At 42.0% G+C, this 17,533-nt stretch overlaps 1 protein-coding gene across 8 annotated transcripts in view; it reads right to left on the bottom strand.

Moving 5' to 3' along the window:
• LOC134344314 (uncharacterized) overlaps positions 1–17,533 on the bottom strand; it is a 150,436-nt gene that overhangs the window by 48,108 nt on the left and 84,795 nt on the right. For 6 of the 8 annotated variants that reach the window (XM_063043869.1, XM_063043868.1, XM_063043867.1 and 3 more), the window contains 3 exons: positions 12,481–12,538; positions 11,250–11,396; positions 7,947–8,093 (listed from right to left, as the gene is read on the bottom strand). In XM_063043869.1, coding sequence (XP_062899939.1) covers positions 7,947–8,093; positions 11,250–11,396; positions 12,481–12,538 — 352 coding nt within the window. The remainder of the gene's footprint in view (positions 1–7,946; positions 8,094–11,249; positions 11,397–12,480; positions 12,539–17,533) is intronic. The other 2 variants (XM_063043870.1, XM_063043871.1) reach the window with 2 other exon arrangements.

The following is a 17,533-nucleotide window of genomic DNA, read 5'->3' as shown; positions in this document are numbered from 1 at the left end:
GCAGTATCTGTGGAGATAGTCACAGTCATACTTTATTGATCCCGGAGGAAATTGGTTTTCGTTACAGTTGCACCATAAATAATAAATAGTAATAAAACCATAAATAGTTAAATAGTAATATGTAAATTATGCCAGGAAATAAGTCCAGGACCAGCCTATTGGCTCAGGGTGTCTGACCCTCCAAGGGAGGAGTTGTAAAGTTTGATGGCCACAGGCAGGAATGACTTCCTATGACACTCTGTGTTGCATCTTGGTGGAATGAGTCTCTGGCTGAATGTACTCCTGTGCCCAACCAGTACATTATGTAGTGGATGGGAGACATTGTCCAAGATGGCATGCAACTTGGACAGCATCCTCTTTTCAGACACCACCGTCAGAGAGTCCAGTTCCATCCCCACAGCATCACTGGCCTTACGAATGAGTTTGTTGATTCTGTTGGTGTCTGCCACCCTCAGCCTGCTGCTCCAGCACACAACAGCAAACATGATAGCACTGGCCACTACAGACTCATAGAACATCCTCAGCATCGTCCGGCAGATGTTAAAGGACCTCAGTCTCCTCAGGAAATAGAGACGGCTCTGACCCTTCTTGTAGACAGCCTCAGTGTTCTTTGACCAGTCCAGTTTATTGTCAATTCGTATCCCCAGGTATTTGTAATCCTCCACCACGTCCACACTGACCCCCTGGATAGAAACGGGGGTCACCGGTACCTTAGCTCTCCTCAGGTCTACCACCAGCTCCTTAGTCTTTTCCACATTAAGCTGAAGATAATTCTGCTCACACCATGTGACAAAGTTTCCTACTGTAGCCCTGTACTCAACTTCATCTCCCTTGCTGATGCATCCAACTATGGCAGAGTCATCCCAAAACTTCTGAAGATGACAAGACTCTGTGCAGTAATTGAAGTCCGAGGTGTAAATGGTGAAGAGAAAGGGAGACAAGACAGTCCCCTGTGGAGCCCCAGTGCTGCTGATCACTCTGTCTGACACACAGTGTTGCAAGCACACATACTGTGGTCTGCCAGTCAGGTAATCAAGAATCCATGATACTAGGGAAGCATCCACCTGCATCGCTGTCAGCTTCTCCCCCAGCAGAGCAGGACAGATGGTGTTGAACGCACTGGAGAAGTCAAAAAACATGACCCTCACATAAACTTTCAGGTTAAGACCCAGCATCAGGACATCAATGCTGCTCAACCTTCGTTGCTCCAGTAATTTATTTTTTATCCCATTTACCAGCCGTTGGTCCACTACGTTAGAATGACATCAACCTAATGGGTGAAAAAAGTTCTTCTCAGATCCCCCTTACCCTTGGACCCTTAAACTTAAACCTACACTTTCTTGTCTTGGACTGCTCTGCCATAAGAAACCATCTACCCTATCTGTGCCTTCTGCAAGCAAAGCAAAATTCAGTCTGCCCAATCTCGTCTCATATTTCAGAACCAGAATCAGATTCATTATCATCGGCATGTGACATGAAATTTGTTAACTTAGCAGCAGCAGTTCAATGTAATACATAATCTAGAAGAAATAAAAATAATAATAATAAACAAATAAATCAATTACGTATATTGAATAGATTTTTTTAAAACATGAAAAAACAGAAATACTGTATATTACAAAAAAGTAAGGTAATATCCAAAGATTCAATGTCCATTTAGGAATTGGATAGCAGAGGGGAAGAAGCTGTTCTTGAATCACTGAGTGTGTGCCTTCAGGCTTCTGTCAGCTGGGGGTCATGTTTTTTTGACTTCTCCAGTGCGTTCAAAACCATCCACCCTGCTCTGCTGGGGGAGAAGCTGACAGCGATGCAGGTGGATGCTTCCCTGGTATCATGGATTCTTGATTACCTGACTGGCAGACCACAGTACGTGTGCTTGCAACACTGTGTGTCCAATAGAGTGATCAGCAGCATTGGGGCTCCACAGGGGACTGTCTTGTCTCCCTTTCTCTTCACCATTTACACCTCGAATTTCAACTACTGCACAGAGTCTTGTCATCTTCAGAAGTTTTCTGATGACTCTCCCATCGCTGGATGCATCAGCAAGGGAGATGAGGCTGAGTACAGGGCTACGGTAGGAAACTTTATCACATGGTGTGAGCAGAATTATCTACAGCTTAATGTGAAAAAGACTAAGGAGCTGGTGGTAGACTTGAGGAGAGCTAAGGTATCTGTGACCCCTGTTTCCATCCAGGGGGTCAGTGTGGACATGGTGGAGGATTATAAATACCTGGGGATACGAATTGACAATAAACTGGACTGTCAAAGAACACTGAAGCTGTCTACAAGAAGGGTCAGAGCCGTCTCTATTTCCTGAGGAGACTGAGGTCCTTTAACATCTGCCGGACGATGCTGAGGATGTTCTACGAGTCTGTGGTGGCCAGTGCTTTCATGTTTGCTGTTTTGTGCTGGGGCAGCAGGCTGAGGGTAGCAGACACCAACAGAATAAACAAACTCATTCGTAAGGCCAGTGATGTTGTGGGGAGGGAACTGGACTCTCTTACGGTGGTGTCTGAAAAGAGGATGCTGTCTAAGTTGCGTGCCATCTTGGTCAATGTCTCCCATTGGTTACATAATGTACTGGTTGGGCACAGGAGTACATTCAGCCAGAGACTCATTCCACCGAGATGCAGCAGAGCATCATAGGAAGTCAGTCCTGCCTGTGGCCATCAAACTTTACAACTCCTCCCTTGGAGGGTCAGGCACCCTGAGCCGATAGGCTGGTCCTGGGCTTATTTCATAATTTACTGGCATAATTTACATATTACTATTTAACTATTTATGGTTCTATTACTATTTATTATTTATGGTGCAACTGTAACGAAAACCAAGTTCCCCCGGGATTAATAAAGTATGACTATGACTATAACTCCTACCTGATGGTAACAGTGAGAAAAGGGCATGTCCTGGGTGCTGGAGGTCCTTAATAATTGTTCACTGCCTTTCTGAGACACTGCTCCTTAAAGATGTCCTGGGTACTTTGTCCGCTGGTACCCAAGATGGAATTGACTAGATTTACAACTTTCTGCAGCTTCTTTCGGTCCTGTGCAGTAGCCCCTCCATACCAGACAGTGATGCAGCCTGACAAAATGCTCTCCACAGTACAACTAAAGAAGTTATTGAGTGCATTTATTAACATAACAAATCTCTTCAAACTCCTAATTAAGTATAGTCACTGTCTTGCCTTCTTTTATAACTACATCAATATGTTGGGAACAGGTTAGATCCTCAGAGATCTTGACACCCAGGAACTTGAAGCTGCTCATTCTCTCCATTTCTGATCCCTCTATGAGGATTGGTATGAGTTCCTTCGTCTTACCCTTCCTGAAGTCCACAATCAGCTCTTTCGTCTTACTGACGTTGAGTGCCAGGTTGTTGCTGCGGCACCATTCCACTAGTTGGCATATCTCACTCCTGTATACCCTCTTGTCACCATCTGAGATTCTGCCAACAATGGTTGTATATCAGCAAATTTGTAGATGGTGTTTGAGCTATGCCTAGGCTAAGCACACACCCGAGGTGCGCCAGTGTTGCTCGTCAACAAGGAGGATATGTAATCACCAATCTGCAGAGATTGCAGTTTTCCGGTTAGGAAGTCGAGGATCCAATTGCAGAGGGAGGTACAGAGGCCCAGGTTCCGCCACTTCTCAATCAGGATTGTGGGAATGTTGGTATTAAATGCTGAGCTATAGTCGGTGAACAGCATCCTGACATAGATGCTTGTGTTGTCCAGGTGGCCTAAAGCCATGTGCAGAGCCATTGAGATTGCATCTGCCATTGACCTATTGTGGCGATAGGCAAATTGCAAGGGGTCCAGGTGCTTGCTGAGGCAGGAGTTCAGTCTAGTCATGACCAACCTCTCAAAGCATTTTGTCACTGTCGATGTGGGTGCTACCGGGCAATAGTCATTAAGGCAGCTCACATTATTCTTCTTAGGCACTGGTATAATTGTTACCTTTTTAAAGCAAGTGGGAACTTCTGCCCCCAGCAGTGAGAGGTTGAAAATGTCCTTGAATACTCCTGGCACAGGTTTTCAGAGCCTTACCAGGTACTCCATCTGGACCTTCCACCTTGCGAGGGTTCACTCTCTTTAAAGACAGCCTAACATTGGCCTCTGAGATGAAGATCACAGAGTCATCAGGTGCAGCAGGAATTTTCACAGCTGCAGTTGTGTTCTCCCTTTCAAAGCAGGCATAAAAGGAGTTGAGATCATCTGGGTAGTGAAGCATCACTGCCATTCACGCTATTGGGTTTCACTTTCGTAGGAAGTAATGTCTTCCAGACCCTGCCAGAGTTGCCATGCATCCGATGTCACCTCCAACCTCATTCGTAATTGTCTCTTCGCCTTTGAAACGGCCCGCCGCAATTCATACCTGGTAATGGTCTGAATTAGAACATTTCAAGACGAATCTCTCCGCACTTTCTCCAGTGCAATCTCATTCATCTTTCAGTACAACAACCAAAACTGAAGGACTTAGACCTGAAATGAGAACTGTTAACCTTTCCGCAAAAGTTGCTGAACCTGATAGTTTCCGACAATGTTATTTCAGATTTCCAGCATTTGCTGTCGTTACTCTGCCATCAGTTCTTCATTGGTATTCAAGCTTAAAGAGAATATACGGCTGAAGTTCTACTGTTAATAGTGCTGCCAGCAGAGACAGAAAATTAAACTGCAATCAGGATGTTTTTATTCATTCATTCAAGGGATGCGAATTTCACATAGTGAGTCAATAAGCTATTGACCACCCTGAATTTCCCTTGAGAAGAGTGACGAGCTGACTTCATGACCCGCTGCAGTCCTGAGGTGTGGGTATACCCAAAGTGCTGTCAGGGAGTGCAACTTGTACTGTGTTGTGCTTCTTCTTGAGTTTTGTTGAAATTGCACTGTTCCTGGAACACGGTCTGAATTCATTTTCACTCCTGACTCAACTCTTGTAGATGTGGACAGAAATGGGGGGAATTACATGGTGATTGAACTTGTTACAGGATTCATGGCCCCACATTGATGCCACACTCAATTAAATGCTGCCTTGATAACAAGGGCAGTCAGTCTCACTTCACCTCTGCAGTTCAGCTTCTTACTCCACGTTTGGACCAAGATTGCAATGAGGTCAGGAGTTGAGTGACCTTAGTGGAATCCACATGAAGCCTCTGTAAGCACATGGTTGCTTAGCAGGTGTTGCTTGATAGCCCTATTGATTTTCCTTTCCATGATGATCACTGAGAGTAGACGATGTGGCTGTGTTGGATTTATCCTACTTCCTATGGACAGGACATACCTAAGCACCTTTCCTCATTGTTGGGTCGATGTACAGGAACAGCTTGGGCAAGGGTGCAGCAAGTCCTGGAGCACAAGTCTTCAATACTATTGCCAGGCCCATGGTATTTGCTTCATTCAATGCCTTTTTGCCACAGAGTGAATCACTATTGTGCCAGGGACACTAGTAGGAGCAAGATGGATAATCTACTTGGCACTTGTAGCAGAAGTTTCTCCTTTGCACCAAGGAGGTATGCTTCCCCGCTTGCTGAGAAGGTGGATATCTGTGGAGCCGCCTCCTGTTTAACTGTCCATTCACAACTAGATGAGGCAAGACTGCACAGATCTAAATCCACTGGCTGTGGAACTGCTTAGCTCTATCTATTGCAGGCTTTTTGTGTTATTCGCCACGAACGTAGAGTCACCAGGCTGATTCCCGATTCTCAGGTTGCCAGTGCTGCTTGAGGTCTGGCCTCCTGCACCCTTCTTTGAAGCAGGATAAAAGTCTCCTTCTTTGGTACAGCAGGAGAAACACTGGTCCACAGAACATTATGATTCTGTAGTTGAGTAGCATTTTGCTACTGCTGACCGCTCTCAGCACTTCGTGGATGCCCAGTCCAAAGTTGCTAAATCTGTTCAGTCTGCCTCATTTAGCATAGTAGTAGTGCAACAAACACAATCAGACTTTGTGTCCATGAGGACTACATGCTGATCACTCGGACTCGTCAATGACAGATGCATTTGCAATAGACAGACTGATGAGGACGAGATCAGGTAGGCCTTTTCCTCGTGTTAGTTCTCTCACCATATCTAATGGCAATGTTTATTTAGCACTTGGCCAGCTCAGTCAGTGGTGGTGTTACTGAGCTATGGGTGATGGACATTCAAGTCCCCTACCCAGAGCACATCCGGAGCCTTTCCCACTCTCAGTACTTCCTCAAAGTGGTATTCTGTATGGCGTAGTCTTTATTCATCAGCTGAGGAAGGACAGTAGGTGGTAATAACCAGGTTTCGTTGCCCGAGATTAATGTGATGCCGTGAGAATTCATGAGACCTGGAGTCAATGTTGATGGTTCCCAGGACTGTTCATTCTGACTACTAAAGTTTCAGTATTATAGTATGGACACCTATCATAGTGGAATATATTTCAAAGTTCAAAGTAAAATAGATTCAGCAGCTCAAAATTGGTATTTACATCCTGTGGTAAGATGACAGGTGCTGCATTTTTTCTGTCACAGCCTATAACACATGGATCAGCATATAACCAGAGAATCAAGTGAGAGGAAGAACTTTGCTTCAATGAGATTGAAGACCGAGCTAGGAGAAGAACAAAGAGCACCCAAAAAATAAGATGCCTAGAACATGAAACCACAAGACTGCACATATGCTGCATAGCAGAAACAGCACTGATTTCTTTCATATGATTGTTTCATCCCATATTGAAACAATCACATCAAAACCTTTCATCCTATGAAATCTGGCTGGGTATGTACAGTCACAGACAATTAAAAATAAATATCAGGCACAACTGGTTTTACGAGCATCCCGGACTCTCGGATAAGAAAATCCAGGGCAAAAGTTAAGACCAACACATTTGAAACCATCTTCACCCAGAAATGAATATTCGATAACAAATTATAGATGCTGGAAATCTGAAATAAAAATAAAAATAATTGGGAACCCTCAGCTACTCACTAAGTAACTGTGCAAAGGGTAACAATGAGATTTGAGTCTAAGGTTTTTTTCTGTCTTTATTTCACACAGAAATACCTAGTGGTTAACCTATTCCAAATTATTCAGCATTTTTAATCAATGAAAATCTTTGTCTTTGTTCAGTCATTGGGTTAAGCAAAACAAGGACCTACAAAAATGAGTCAGTATTGCTTTACAACATTTTCTAACAAATATGAAAATATAACTTAATGGAATTCTCAGATTTATATTACACAAACGAAGGTAGGGAACCTGTCATAACGATCTACAATAGCAAGCTTTCCTTTGTGGCACAATATAGCTGTAAAAAGACAACGGGGTGACCCGCTGGGGCACCCTTTGACAGAAGGGTAGTGCAGTCTGATGTGACCAGAATGAACATTAAATTTTCCTGAATGCTATTGGTATCACTTTGCTTTGGAAACTGAAGTAGAAAACCTCAGTTTATTAAAGAAGAACGACGTGCAGCAAAGCAAATACAGCTCCTCCTTGTTTAACGAAGGACACTTTTGATGGCATCATTTCTGCTTTATCTGCCATCCTTGTGCCTCTCGTTGTCATTCTGGAGATGTGCAGTCCTTTCATCCCCCATCTCTTCTGCTGTTTGATCTTTGTCTCTGATCCTGGATACGTGCATTTCTCAGCTTCTTTGTCTCTTCTCTTGTCTTGTCTCTCTCCTCCTTCTGTGCCTATTTTTCTCATTCTGGAGATGTGCAGCCCTTTCATCCCCCGTCTCTTCATCTCTTCTGCTGTTTGGTGTTTGTCTCTGATCCTTATATATGAATATATAATCCTGAACTTTGCCTGCAATCTGTAAGTTAGCGCATAATTCAACTTAGCCAAAAAAAAAGTGTCACTGTATTGCACCGTTTGCGCTAATTGGAGGTCACCAACAGACAGACAGAGTATGAGAGTTTTAGTAGTATATAGATTAATTTTGAGTCAGGAGACAGTAAAATGTCATAGACAAACCTACCTTTTGAGGAAGTTACTCTACTACGAGGCTTGGAACTTGGGCTAGCATACAGCTTTCTATCTGTACATCTTGAAGAGTAAGAGGTTTCCACGCAGATTCTCTGATCTTGGTCAAAACTACAGTATTCCATGTCTTGCAGCTTGCTTTCTAAAATTAAGAAGAGGGCACATGCTTTCAAATAATTAAAAGCTACTCTCTCAATAAAGTATATGCCAAGCAGTTGACAGCTTCAAATTCTGTATATGAAACTTTTAAACAAGATAAGAGCCTATAGTATTACAGGAAAGATACTAGCATTGACAGGAGATTGACTGACTGGCAGGAGGCAAAGTGTGTGAATAAAGGGGGCCTGTTCTGTTTGCTATCAGTGACAAGTGCTCTCCGCAGGGGTCTTGTCAAGTTACACATTAATGAACTGAATGATGGGATTGATGGTTTTATAGATCCTGAATGCATACTGCTTAACTGCTGCCTCTACTGGGTCTGTCCTGTCAGTGGGACAGGATATACTCAGTGATGGAAATGGTGTCTGGGATGTTGACTGTCATGTACGATTCCAGGAATATGATTTCAGGCTGTTGCTTGACCAATCTGTAATAGCTCTCACAATTTTGGCAACATTCCCTGGAACCAGCACAAAGGCAGATCTAACTGATTTGCTCTTTACTATTCACCTATTTTTGTGGGACAGTGTTCATAGAAGTCATCTCTGCATAAGTCCAGATAATGTCATATAGTTTCAGTATTACATCATGGACCTCTTGTATCACAGTAGAACATATTAGGAATAGATTCATCAAATCACCAAACTTAACAAGCTTCTATACATGTGTAGTGGAGACAACTGACTGCATCACGATGTGGTGTGGAAACACCGACACCTTTGAATGGAAAATCCTACAAAAGCTAGTGGACTCGGCCCAGTACACCACAGGTAAAGCCCTCCCAGCTATTGAGCACATCTACATGTCATAGGAAAGCAGCCTCCACCATCAAGAGGTGACCACCACCCAGGTCATGCTCTCTTCTCGTTGCTGCCATTAGGTAGAATATAAAAGAGCCTCAGGACTTGAACCACCAGGTTCAAGAACAGTTACTACCCCTCAACCATCAGCTTCTTAAATAAAAGGGGATAACAACACTCAATTGCCTCATCACTGAAATGTTTCAGCAACCAATGATCTCACTTTAAGGACTCTTTATCTCATGTTCTCATTATTCATTGCTATTTCTTTATATTTGCATCTGCAGAGTTTGCTGTCTTCTGCATTCCGGTTGATCTTTCAATGATCCTATTACAGGTACTATTCTACACATTTGCTGAGTATAACAAGTAAATGATTCTCAGGATTGTAAATGGTGACATATATATACACACTATGATAATAAAATTTACTTTGAATTTTGAACCTTGAACTCAAATTTGATATTCATACAGTTTGGAAAGATTGCAGCTGCTGCATTTTATTCTGTCACATAGATCAGCAGATAATGTTAGGATCAGGTGGGAAGAAGAACTTTGCTTCAATGCGATTGAAGACCAAACCCGGTGCTGCGAATCCTAAGGCTCTTTTACCCTCTACCTGATAGTGACCAGGTGGTGCCACACATCAGGCTGCTTACCAAGTTAAGAGCTCATGGTATAACAGGAAAGTTACTAACATGGTTAGAGCATTGGCTGATTGGTAGGAGGCAGCGAGTGGGAATAAAAGGATCCTTTCCTGGTTGGCTGCGAGTGACTAGTGGTGTTCCGCAGGGGTCAGTGTTGGGACTACTTCTTTTTATGCTGTATATAAATGATTTAGATGATGGAATAGATGGCTTTTTTGCGAAGTTTGCAGATGATACGAAGATTGGTGGAGGAGCAAACAGTGTTGTGGAAAAAGGTAGGACGCAGAAGGACTTGAACAGATTAGGAGAATGGGCAAGAAAGTGGTAAATGAAATACAATGTTGGAAAGTGCATGGTCATGCTCTTTGGTAGTAGAAATAAATGTGTGGACTATTTCCTAAGCAGGGAGAAAATCCAAAAATCTGAGATGCAAAGGGACTTGCGAGTCCTTGTGCAGAACACCCTAAAGGTTAACTTGCAAGTTGAATTGGTAGTGAGGAAGGCAACTGCCATGTTAGAATTCATTTCAAGTGGTCTAGAATACAAGAGCAAGGATGTGATGCTGAGGCTTTATAAGGCACTAGTAAGGCCTCACCTTAAGCATCGTGAACAGTTTTGGGTCCCTCATCTTAGAAAAGATGCCAGGGTCCAGAGGAGGCTCACAAGTAAGATTCCAGGAATGGAAGAGTTATCATACGAAGAACATTTTAGGGCTCTGGGTCTCTACTTGCTGGAATTCAGAAGGATGAAGGGGGGATCTCATTGAAACTTTCCAAATGTTGAAAGACACAGACAGAGTAGATGTTGAAAGGACGTTTCCCATGATAGGGGAGTCTAGGACAAGAGGGCACAGCTTCAGGATAGAAGGGCGCCCTTTCAAAACAGGGATATGGAGAAATTTTTTTAGCCAAAGGGTGGTGATTTGTGGAATTTGTTGCCATATGCAGCTGTGGAGGACAGGTCATTGGGTGTATCTAAGGCAGATATTAATAGGTTTTTGACTGGACATGGCATCAAAGGTTATGGGGAGAAGACCAGGAACTGGGGTTGAGGAGGAGAAGAAAAAAATCAGCCATGGATGGCGGAACAGACTCGATGGGCCAGGTGGCCTAATTCTACCCCAATGTCTTGTGGACCCAAATAATGAAATGTCTAGAACATGAAATCACAGCACTGTATGCATGCTACACAGCAGAAACAGAATCATTAAACAATCCCATATTGAACCAATCAAAACCTTTCATCCTATGAAATCTAGCTGGGTATGTACAGTCGTAGACAATTAAAAATAAATAACTGGTTTCAATATGTTTCAACAGGTACATTTAATATCAGAGAAATGTATACACAATTGGTTTACCAACAATCCCAGAATTTGAAACCATCTTCACCTGGAAAAGAATATTCATACAGAAATACTGAGCAGTTAACCTATTCCAAATTATTCAGCATTGTCAATGCTTTAGCCTTTGTTCAGTCATTGGGATAAGCAGGACCAGGACCTACTAAAATGGTTTACAGCATTTTCTGACAAATATGAATATATAGCTTGATAAAATTCTCAGATTTGCACTAAACAAACGAAGACAGGAAATTCATAACGATCTACGATAGCAGGCTTTCCTTTGTGACACAATATAGCTGTAATTAACTTTGAGTCAGGAGACAGTAAAATGCCATAGACAAACCTACTTTTTGAGCAAGTTACTCTACTACGAGGCTTGGAACTTGGGCTAGCATACAGCTTTCTATCTGTATGACTTGAAGAGGAAGAGGTTCCCATGCAGGTTCTCTGATCTTGGTCAAAACTACAGTATTCCATGTCTTGCAGCTGGCTTTCTAAAATTAAAAAGAGGGCACATGCTTTCAAATAATTAAAACTTACTCTCTCAATAAAGTATATGCCAAGCATTTGACTGCTTCAAATACTGTATATGAAACTGTTAAACAAGATAAGAGCCTATGGTATTACAGGAAAGATACTTGCGTTGACAGGAGATTGACTGACTGGCAAGAGGCAAAGAGTGGGAATAAAGGCAGCCTGCATAGAATCTTCCGCAAGACTTGGACAGATTACGACAATGGGCAAAGAAGAGGCAAATAGAATACAATGTAGGGAACTGTATGGCATGCACTTTGGTACAAGGAATAAAGGTATAGACTTCTTCTTAAACAGAGCAAATTCAGAAGTCAGAGGTGCAAATGACTTGGAAGTTCTAATGCAAGATTCTGCAAAGATTAACTTGTGAGTCGAGTCTGTAATAAGGAAAGCAAATGCAACATTTCAAGACTATTAAGTAAAAGAAATTCATTTTGTGACTAGAACATAAAGCAAGGATGTAATGCTGACACTTTATAGGGCATTGCTAAGGCCACATTTGGAGCATTGTGAGTAGTTCTGGGCCTCATATTTAAGAAAGGATGTGCTGGTATTAAGACAGGATCCAGAGGGGGTTTGTAATAATCCTTCCAGGAATAAAAGGGTTAATGCTTTGAGGGCTCCAGATCTGTACTCACTGGGGTTCAGAAGAATGAGAGTGGATCTCATTGAAACTTACTGAATATTAAAATGCCTACATAGTGTAGATCTGGAGAAAATGTTTCAAATAGTGAGAGAGTCGAGGTCCATAGGGCACACTCTCATAATAGAATGCTGTCCCTTTAGAACAGAGATGAAGAGGAATTTCTTTACCTAGGGGGTAATGAATCTCAGAAAAGTACAGGTTCAGGAAAGCATAAATGTATTATCAATTGTTCTAAAAATTATGTAAAACTTGAATAATTTGGTACAGGGAGATGGCACATGTTGTGAGATTGGTCACAAGAACTAAACTGTCTCTAAATAAAGGAACATTCTGACAACTTCAGAGATTTTTCATGCTTCTTACTGTTCAAAGCAAAAACAGCGAATGTCGCATTTTACCATCTTTTGCTTCAGCTGTCCTCTTACTGGGTGGACATGTATCATAATCTCGGATCACCTGGAAATTAAAAAAAAAACTTTGAAGAAGAAACGATGTTAATCTATTCTATTCTAATGAAATGTCAAATTTACTGAAGTTGATGATAAACATCCACATAGCTCCTTGTCTGCCTTTCGCAAAACAAAATTTAGGTAATATGGACAGCTGCCCTTCCCAGTTCAATCATTCCTTTAATTTTACATCCTTCACCTCTGTTAATCCTCAGGGGCACCACATTTCAGCCCACTGATAAAATGTCAGAATCTTTTCATTGGTACTGCTGTATTTTGCAACCCAATCAATTACCAATTATATTTTTAAAATTGTAATCTGAACTAATTATTTATCAGCTTGATCCCAATTCAGCGGCATCATGATGGCTAAGCATGCCAAAAAATACCACCTAATTTTCAGCAACTTGTTCTTTCAATTAGTTCTTGGGTTCTGTCAAAGACACCATGCTTCAGATCTCACTGATTTGAGATGGCCATGGAACTGATGCATGTTTGGAGCAGTAAAACTTCAGGTTGCTAATGGCAGGGAATCTGGCAATCATGGTGGATCTGAAAAACGTTAGTGGGAAGTTGTTTTTCTTACATTTATATATGAAAGATTATCTCCTTACATTATATACAAATATTAACAGGCAAAATTTAGGGATAGTGAAGAATAACTGCTCTTTTTAAAACTAAGCATAAAGCAAGAATATTACACAATTGAAAAGTCAACTAGTAAACATGACAGTGGTTGTATCTATACCTGAAACAATAAAAAATAATAATTGGGATTGTAAATTGGTAAATGGATTTATTATTGTCAAGTACTGAAGGAGAGTGAAAAACTTCATTTTGAAAACCATCCATAAAGATAATTTCAATGATAGAGACGGAAAATGACATTACATTCTTCATTTCTAAGTGTATAGTTAGGGCAGTCAGAATGGTTCCAGGGGCTGTGTTTTGTCCTTGGTATGAGATGTGGGAATTCAGGGAGATCTCCAGTCTCCTGGATAACCACACTTACACCAGGTGCATCAAGCTCAAAGGACATGTTAAAGAACTGGAGCTGCAACTCGATGAACTTCAGTTTGCAAGAGAAACTGAAGAGATGATGGGAGCTACAAGGAAACAGTCACCCCAAGGTTGCAGGAGGCGGGTGAATGGATGACTGTCAGGAGAGAGAAGAGAAATAGTCAGCTGGTACAGGGCACTCCTGTGGCCATTCCCCTCAATAACAAGTGTACCATTTTGGATCCTGTTTGGGGGGGGGGGTGGCAAAGAGGAGACCTACCGGGGTTGCAGCAGCAACCGGGTCTCTGACACTGCATCTTGTGCTGTGGATGGGAGATTCCATAGTTAAAGGAGTAGATAGTAGTCTGTGGACAAGATAGACACCGAAATGTTATGTTACCTTCCATGGTCTCAGATCGAGTCCATGTTATTCTAAAGAAGGGGAGGGTGAGCAGCCAGACTCTGGTACATATTGCTACCAATCACATAGGAAAGAAAAGAAAGAAGAGAATTTGGAGAGCTAGGTAGAAAGCTGAAAAGCATGATCTCCAGGGTAACAATCTCTGCATTACTGCCTGTGCACCCTGCCAGTGAGGGCAAGAATAGGATAGCCTGGCAGATGAATGCCTGGCTGAAGGAACTGGTGCAGGGGGTAGGGTTTCAGATTCATAGATTATTGGGATCTCTTCTCAGGAAGGAATGATCTGTACAAAAGGGACAGGCTACACCTGAAGCCGAGGGGAACCAATATCCTTGTAGGCTGGTTTGCTAGAGCTAATAGGGAGGTTTAAACCTAATTTGGCAGGGGATGGGAAACAGATTGGTAAGGCTCGGGATAGGGAAGTTAGCTTACAAGCAGAAGTAGTATATAGTAACACCATCATGAAGGACAGGCAGAAAATAGGGCAAATTGCAATCAGTGGGATGGGTTACAGTGTAAAAGATAGCCAAAATTGAAAAGGAGGACAAATACAGGTGTTATATTGAATGAAATCCGTATACGAAATAAGGTAAATGATCTTGTAGCCCAGTTACAGATTGGCAGGTATGACATTATGGGTATCACGGAGTCATGGCTGAAAGACTATTGTAATTGGGAGCTTAATATCCAAAGATACACAATTTATCAAAAAGACAAGCAAGTAGGCAGAAGAGGAGTGGTTCTGCTGGTAAAAATAAAATCAAATCTTTAGAAAGAGGTGACATAGGATCGGAAGATGTAGAATCCTTGTGGGTAGAGTTAAGAAATTGCAAGGGTAAGACCCTGATGGAAGTTATTTACAGTCCACCAAACAGTAGCCAGGATGTGGTCAACTAATTACAGCAGAAAATAGAAAAAGCATGTCAAGAAGGGAACATCAGGTTAGTCATGGGGAATTGCAATATGCAGATAGGTTGGGGAAATCAGGTTGATGCTTGATCCCAAGAGAGAGAGTTTGTGGAATGCCTCTGTTATGGCTTTTTAGGGCAATTTGTGGTTGAGTCCACTAGGGGATCAGCAATTCTGAACCAGGTGTTGTGTAATGAACCAGACTTGATTAGGAGCAAGAAGTAATGGAACCGTTAGGTAAGAGTGATCATAATATGATCGAATTCAACCTGAAATTTGAGGAGGAGAAGCTAAAGTCAGATGTATCAGTATCATACAGTAAATCCAGTCACAGTAGGTCAACCTGGTATGGAAGTTCTCCTGTCCAAGACCGAAAGAAGCTACAGAAGATTGTGAACACGGCACAGCACATCACACAAACCAATCTTCCGTCCGTAGACTCACTTTACACCGCATGCTGTCAGAGCAGTGTTGCCAGGATAATCAAGGACATAACTCACCCAGCCAACACACTTTCCGTCCCTCTTCCCTCCCAGAGAAGGCTCAGGAGCTTGAAGACTCGTACGGCCAGATTTGGGAACAGTTTCTTTCCAACTGTGATAAGACTGCTGAACAGATCCTGACCCGGATCTGGGCCGAACCCTGCAAATATCCGGACCTGCCTCTCGTTTTTTTGCACTACCTTACTTTCCATTTTTCTATTTTCTATTTATGATTTATAATTTAAATTTTTAATATTTACTAATTTTAACTATTTTTTATACTTAATATTTGTAATCCAGGGAGTGGGAAGCGCAGAATCAAATATCACTGTGATGATTGTACATACTAGTACCAATTGTTTGGTGACAATAAAGTATAAAGTATTACAGTGGAGTAAAGGGAATTACAAAGGCAAGAGAGAGAGGCCGACCAAAGTTGATTGGAAGAGGACACTAGCAGGGATGATGGCAGAGCAGCAATGGTTGGAGTTTCTGGGAGCTCAGAAGGCACAGGGCAGATACATCAAAAATGAAGAGCGAGTATTCTAAAGAGAGGATGATTCATCCATCAAAGCCAATATAAAAGCAAACAAGAAGGCATACATTAGAGCAAAAATTAGGGGAAGTTTAGGATTGTGAATTTTTAAAAAACCAACAGAAGGCAACTAAAAAAACCATAAGGTGGTGGGGGGGAGGGGAGAGCTGAAATATAAGCTAGCCAATAATATTGAAAATTATGTCAAAAGTTTTTTCCAAATATGTAAAGAGTAAAAGAAGGACGAGGGTAGATATTGGACTGCTGGAAAATTACACTGGAGAGATAGTAAACGGCGACAAGGAAATGGCAGACGAACTGAAAAAGTATTTTGCATCATTCTTCACTGTGGAAGAGACTAGTAGTATGCCGGTTCAGGAGTGTCAATAGGCAGAACTGAGTGCTGTTGCTACTTGTGGAGTAAAAATTAAGCTTGAGGACTGGGGGTTCACAGAATCGTGTGGAGCGCATGATATAAGACAACAGAATAGGTCTATCTTCTTTGTACTAACTAACAATAGATCACATCATCACTGAGGAACTGACTGTATAGGTGCTAATTGTCTGAGAGGCAACATGATTAACAAATTGTTTGGCACTCTGATCAATGAGTAACCAATTATATAGGTGCTAATGTTGTGTAAATTGCGGAAACAGTGTCTGCAGACCAGCTGACCTACTGTGACGGGATTTACTGTATAAACTTGAATTGTAACCTTCCGTTGGGAGGAACAGCTCCCTGTGAATTTACGAAATAAAAGTAGTAACTAGTTTTGAGGTCTTTGCTTACTTTGTGTTTGATCAGTACTAAATTCTCTAACAGAATCAGTTGGAAATTGGTGCTGGGAAATTGAAGGGTCTGAGGATAGATATGAAAGCTGGACCAAATGGACTGCACTCCAAGCGGTAGCTGATGAGATTGTGAAGGCATTAGTAACGATCTTTTCAAGAATCAATAGATTCTGGCATGGTTCCGGAGGACTAGAAAATTACAAATTTCACTCCACTCTTCAAGGTTAGGACTGAGGCAGAAGAAAGGAAATTATAAGCCAGTTAACCTGACCTCACTGATTGGGAAGACATTGGAGTCAACTGTTAAGGATGTGGTTTCGGGGTACTTAGGGGCACATGATAAAATTGCCCGAAGTCATTATGGTTTTCTTAAGAGAAAATCTTGCCTGACAAATCTGTTGGAATTACTTGAAGAAATAACAAGCAGGATAGACAAAGGAAAATTGGTTGGTGTTGTGCACTTGAATTTTCAGAAGGCCTTTGACACACGAGGCTGCTAAACAAGATAACAGCCATGGTAGAGACATAGAAAACCTACAACACAATACATGCCCTTTGGCCCACAAAGTTGTGCCGAACATGTCCCTACCTTAGAAATTACTAGGCTTACCTATAGCCCTCTTATTTTTCTAAGCTCCATGTACCTATCCAAAAATCTCTTAAAATACCGTATCGTATCCGCTTCCACCACCACTGCCAGAAGCCCATTCCACACACTCACCACTCTCTTGAGTAAAAAAAACCTACCCCTGACATCTCCTCTGTACCTACTACCCAGCACCTTAAACCTGTGTCCTCTTGTGGCAACCATTTCAGCCCTGGGTAAAAGCCTCTGACTATCCACACGATCAATGCCTCTCATCA

The sequence above is a fragment of the Mobula hypostoma genome, chromosome 3 (assembly GCF_963921235.1).
Source record: "Mobula hypostoma chromosome 3, sMobHyp1.1, whole genome shotgun sequence".
In the NCBI taxonomy this organism is placed as follows: domain Eukaryota; kingdom Metazoa; phylum Chordata; class Chondrichthyes; order Myliobatiformes; family Myliobatidae; genus Mobula; species Mobula hypostoma.
The sequence above is the reverse complement of the archived record's forward strand: the minus strand, read 5'-3'. Positions and strand labels throughout refer to the sequence as shown.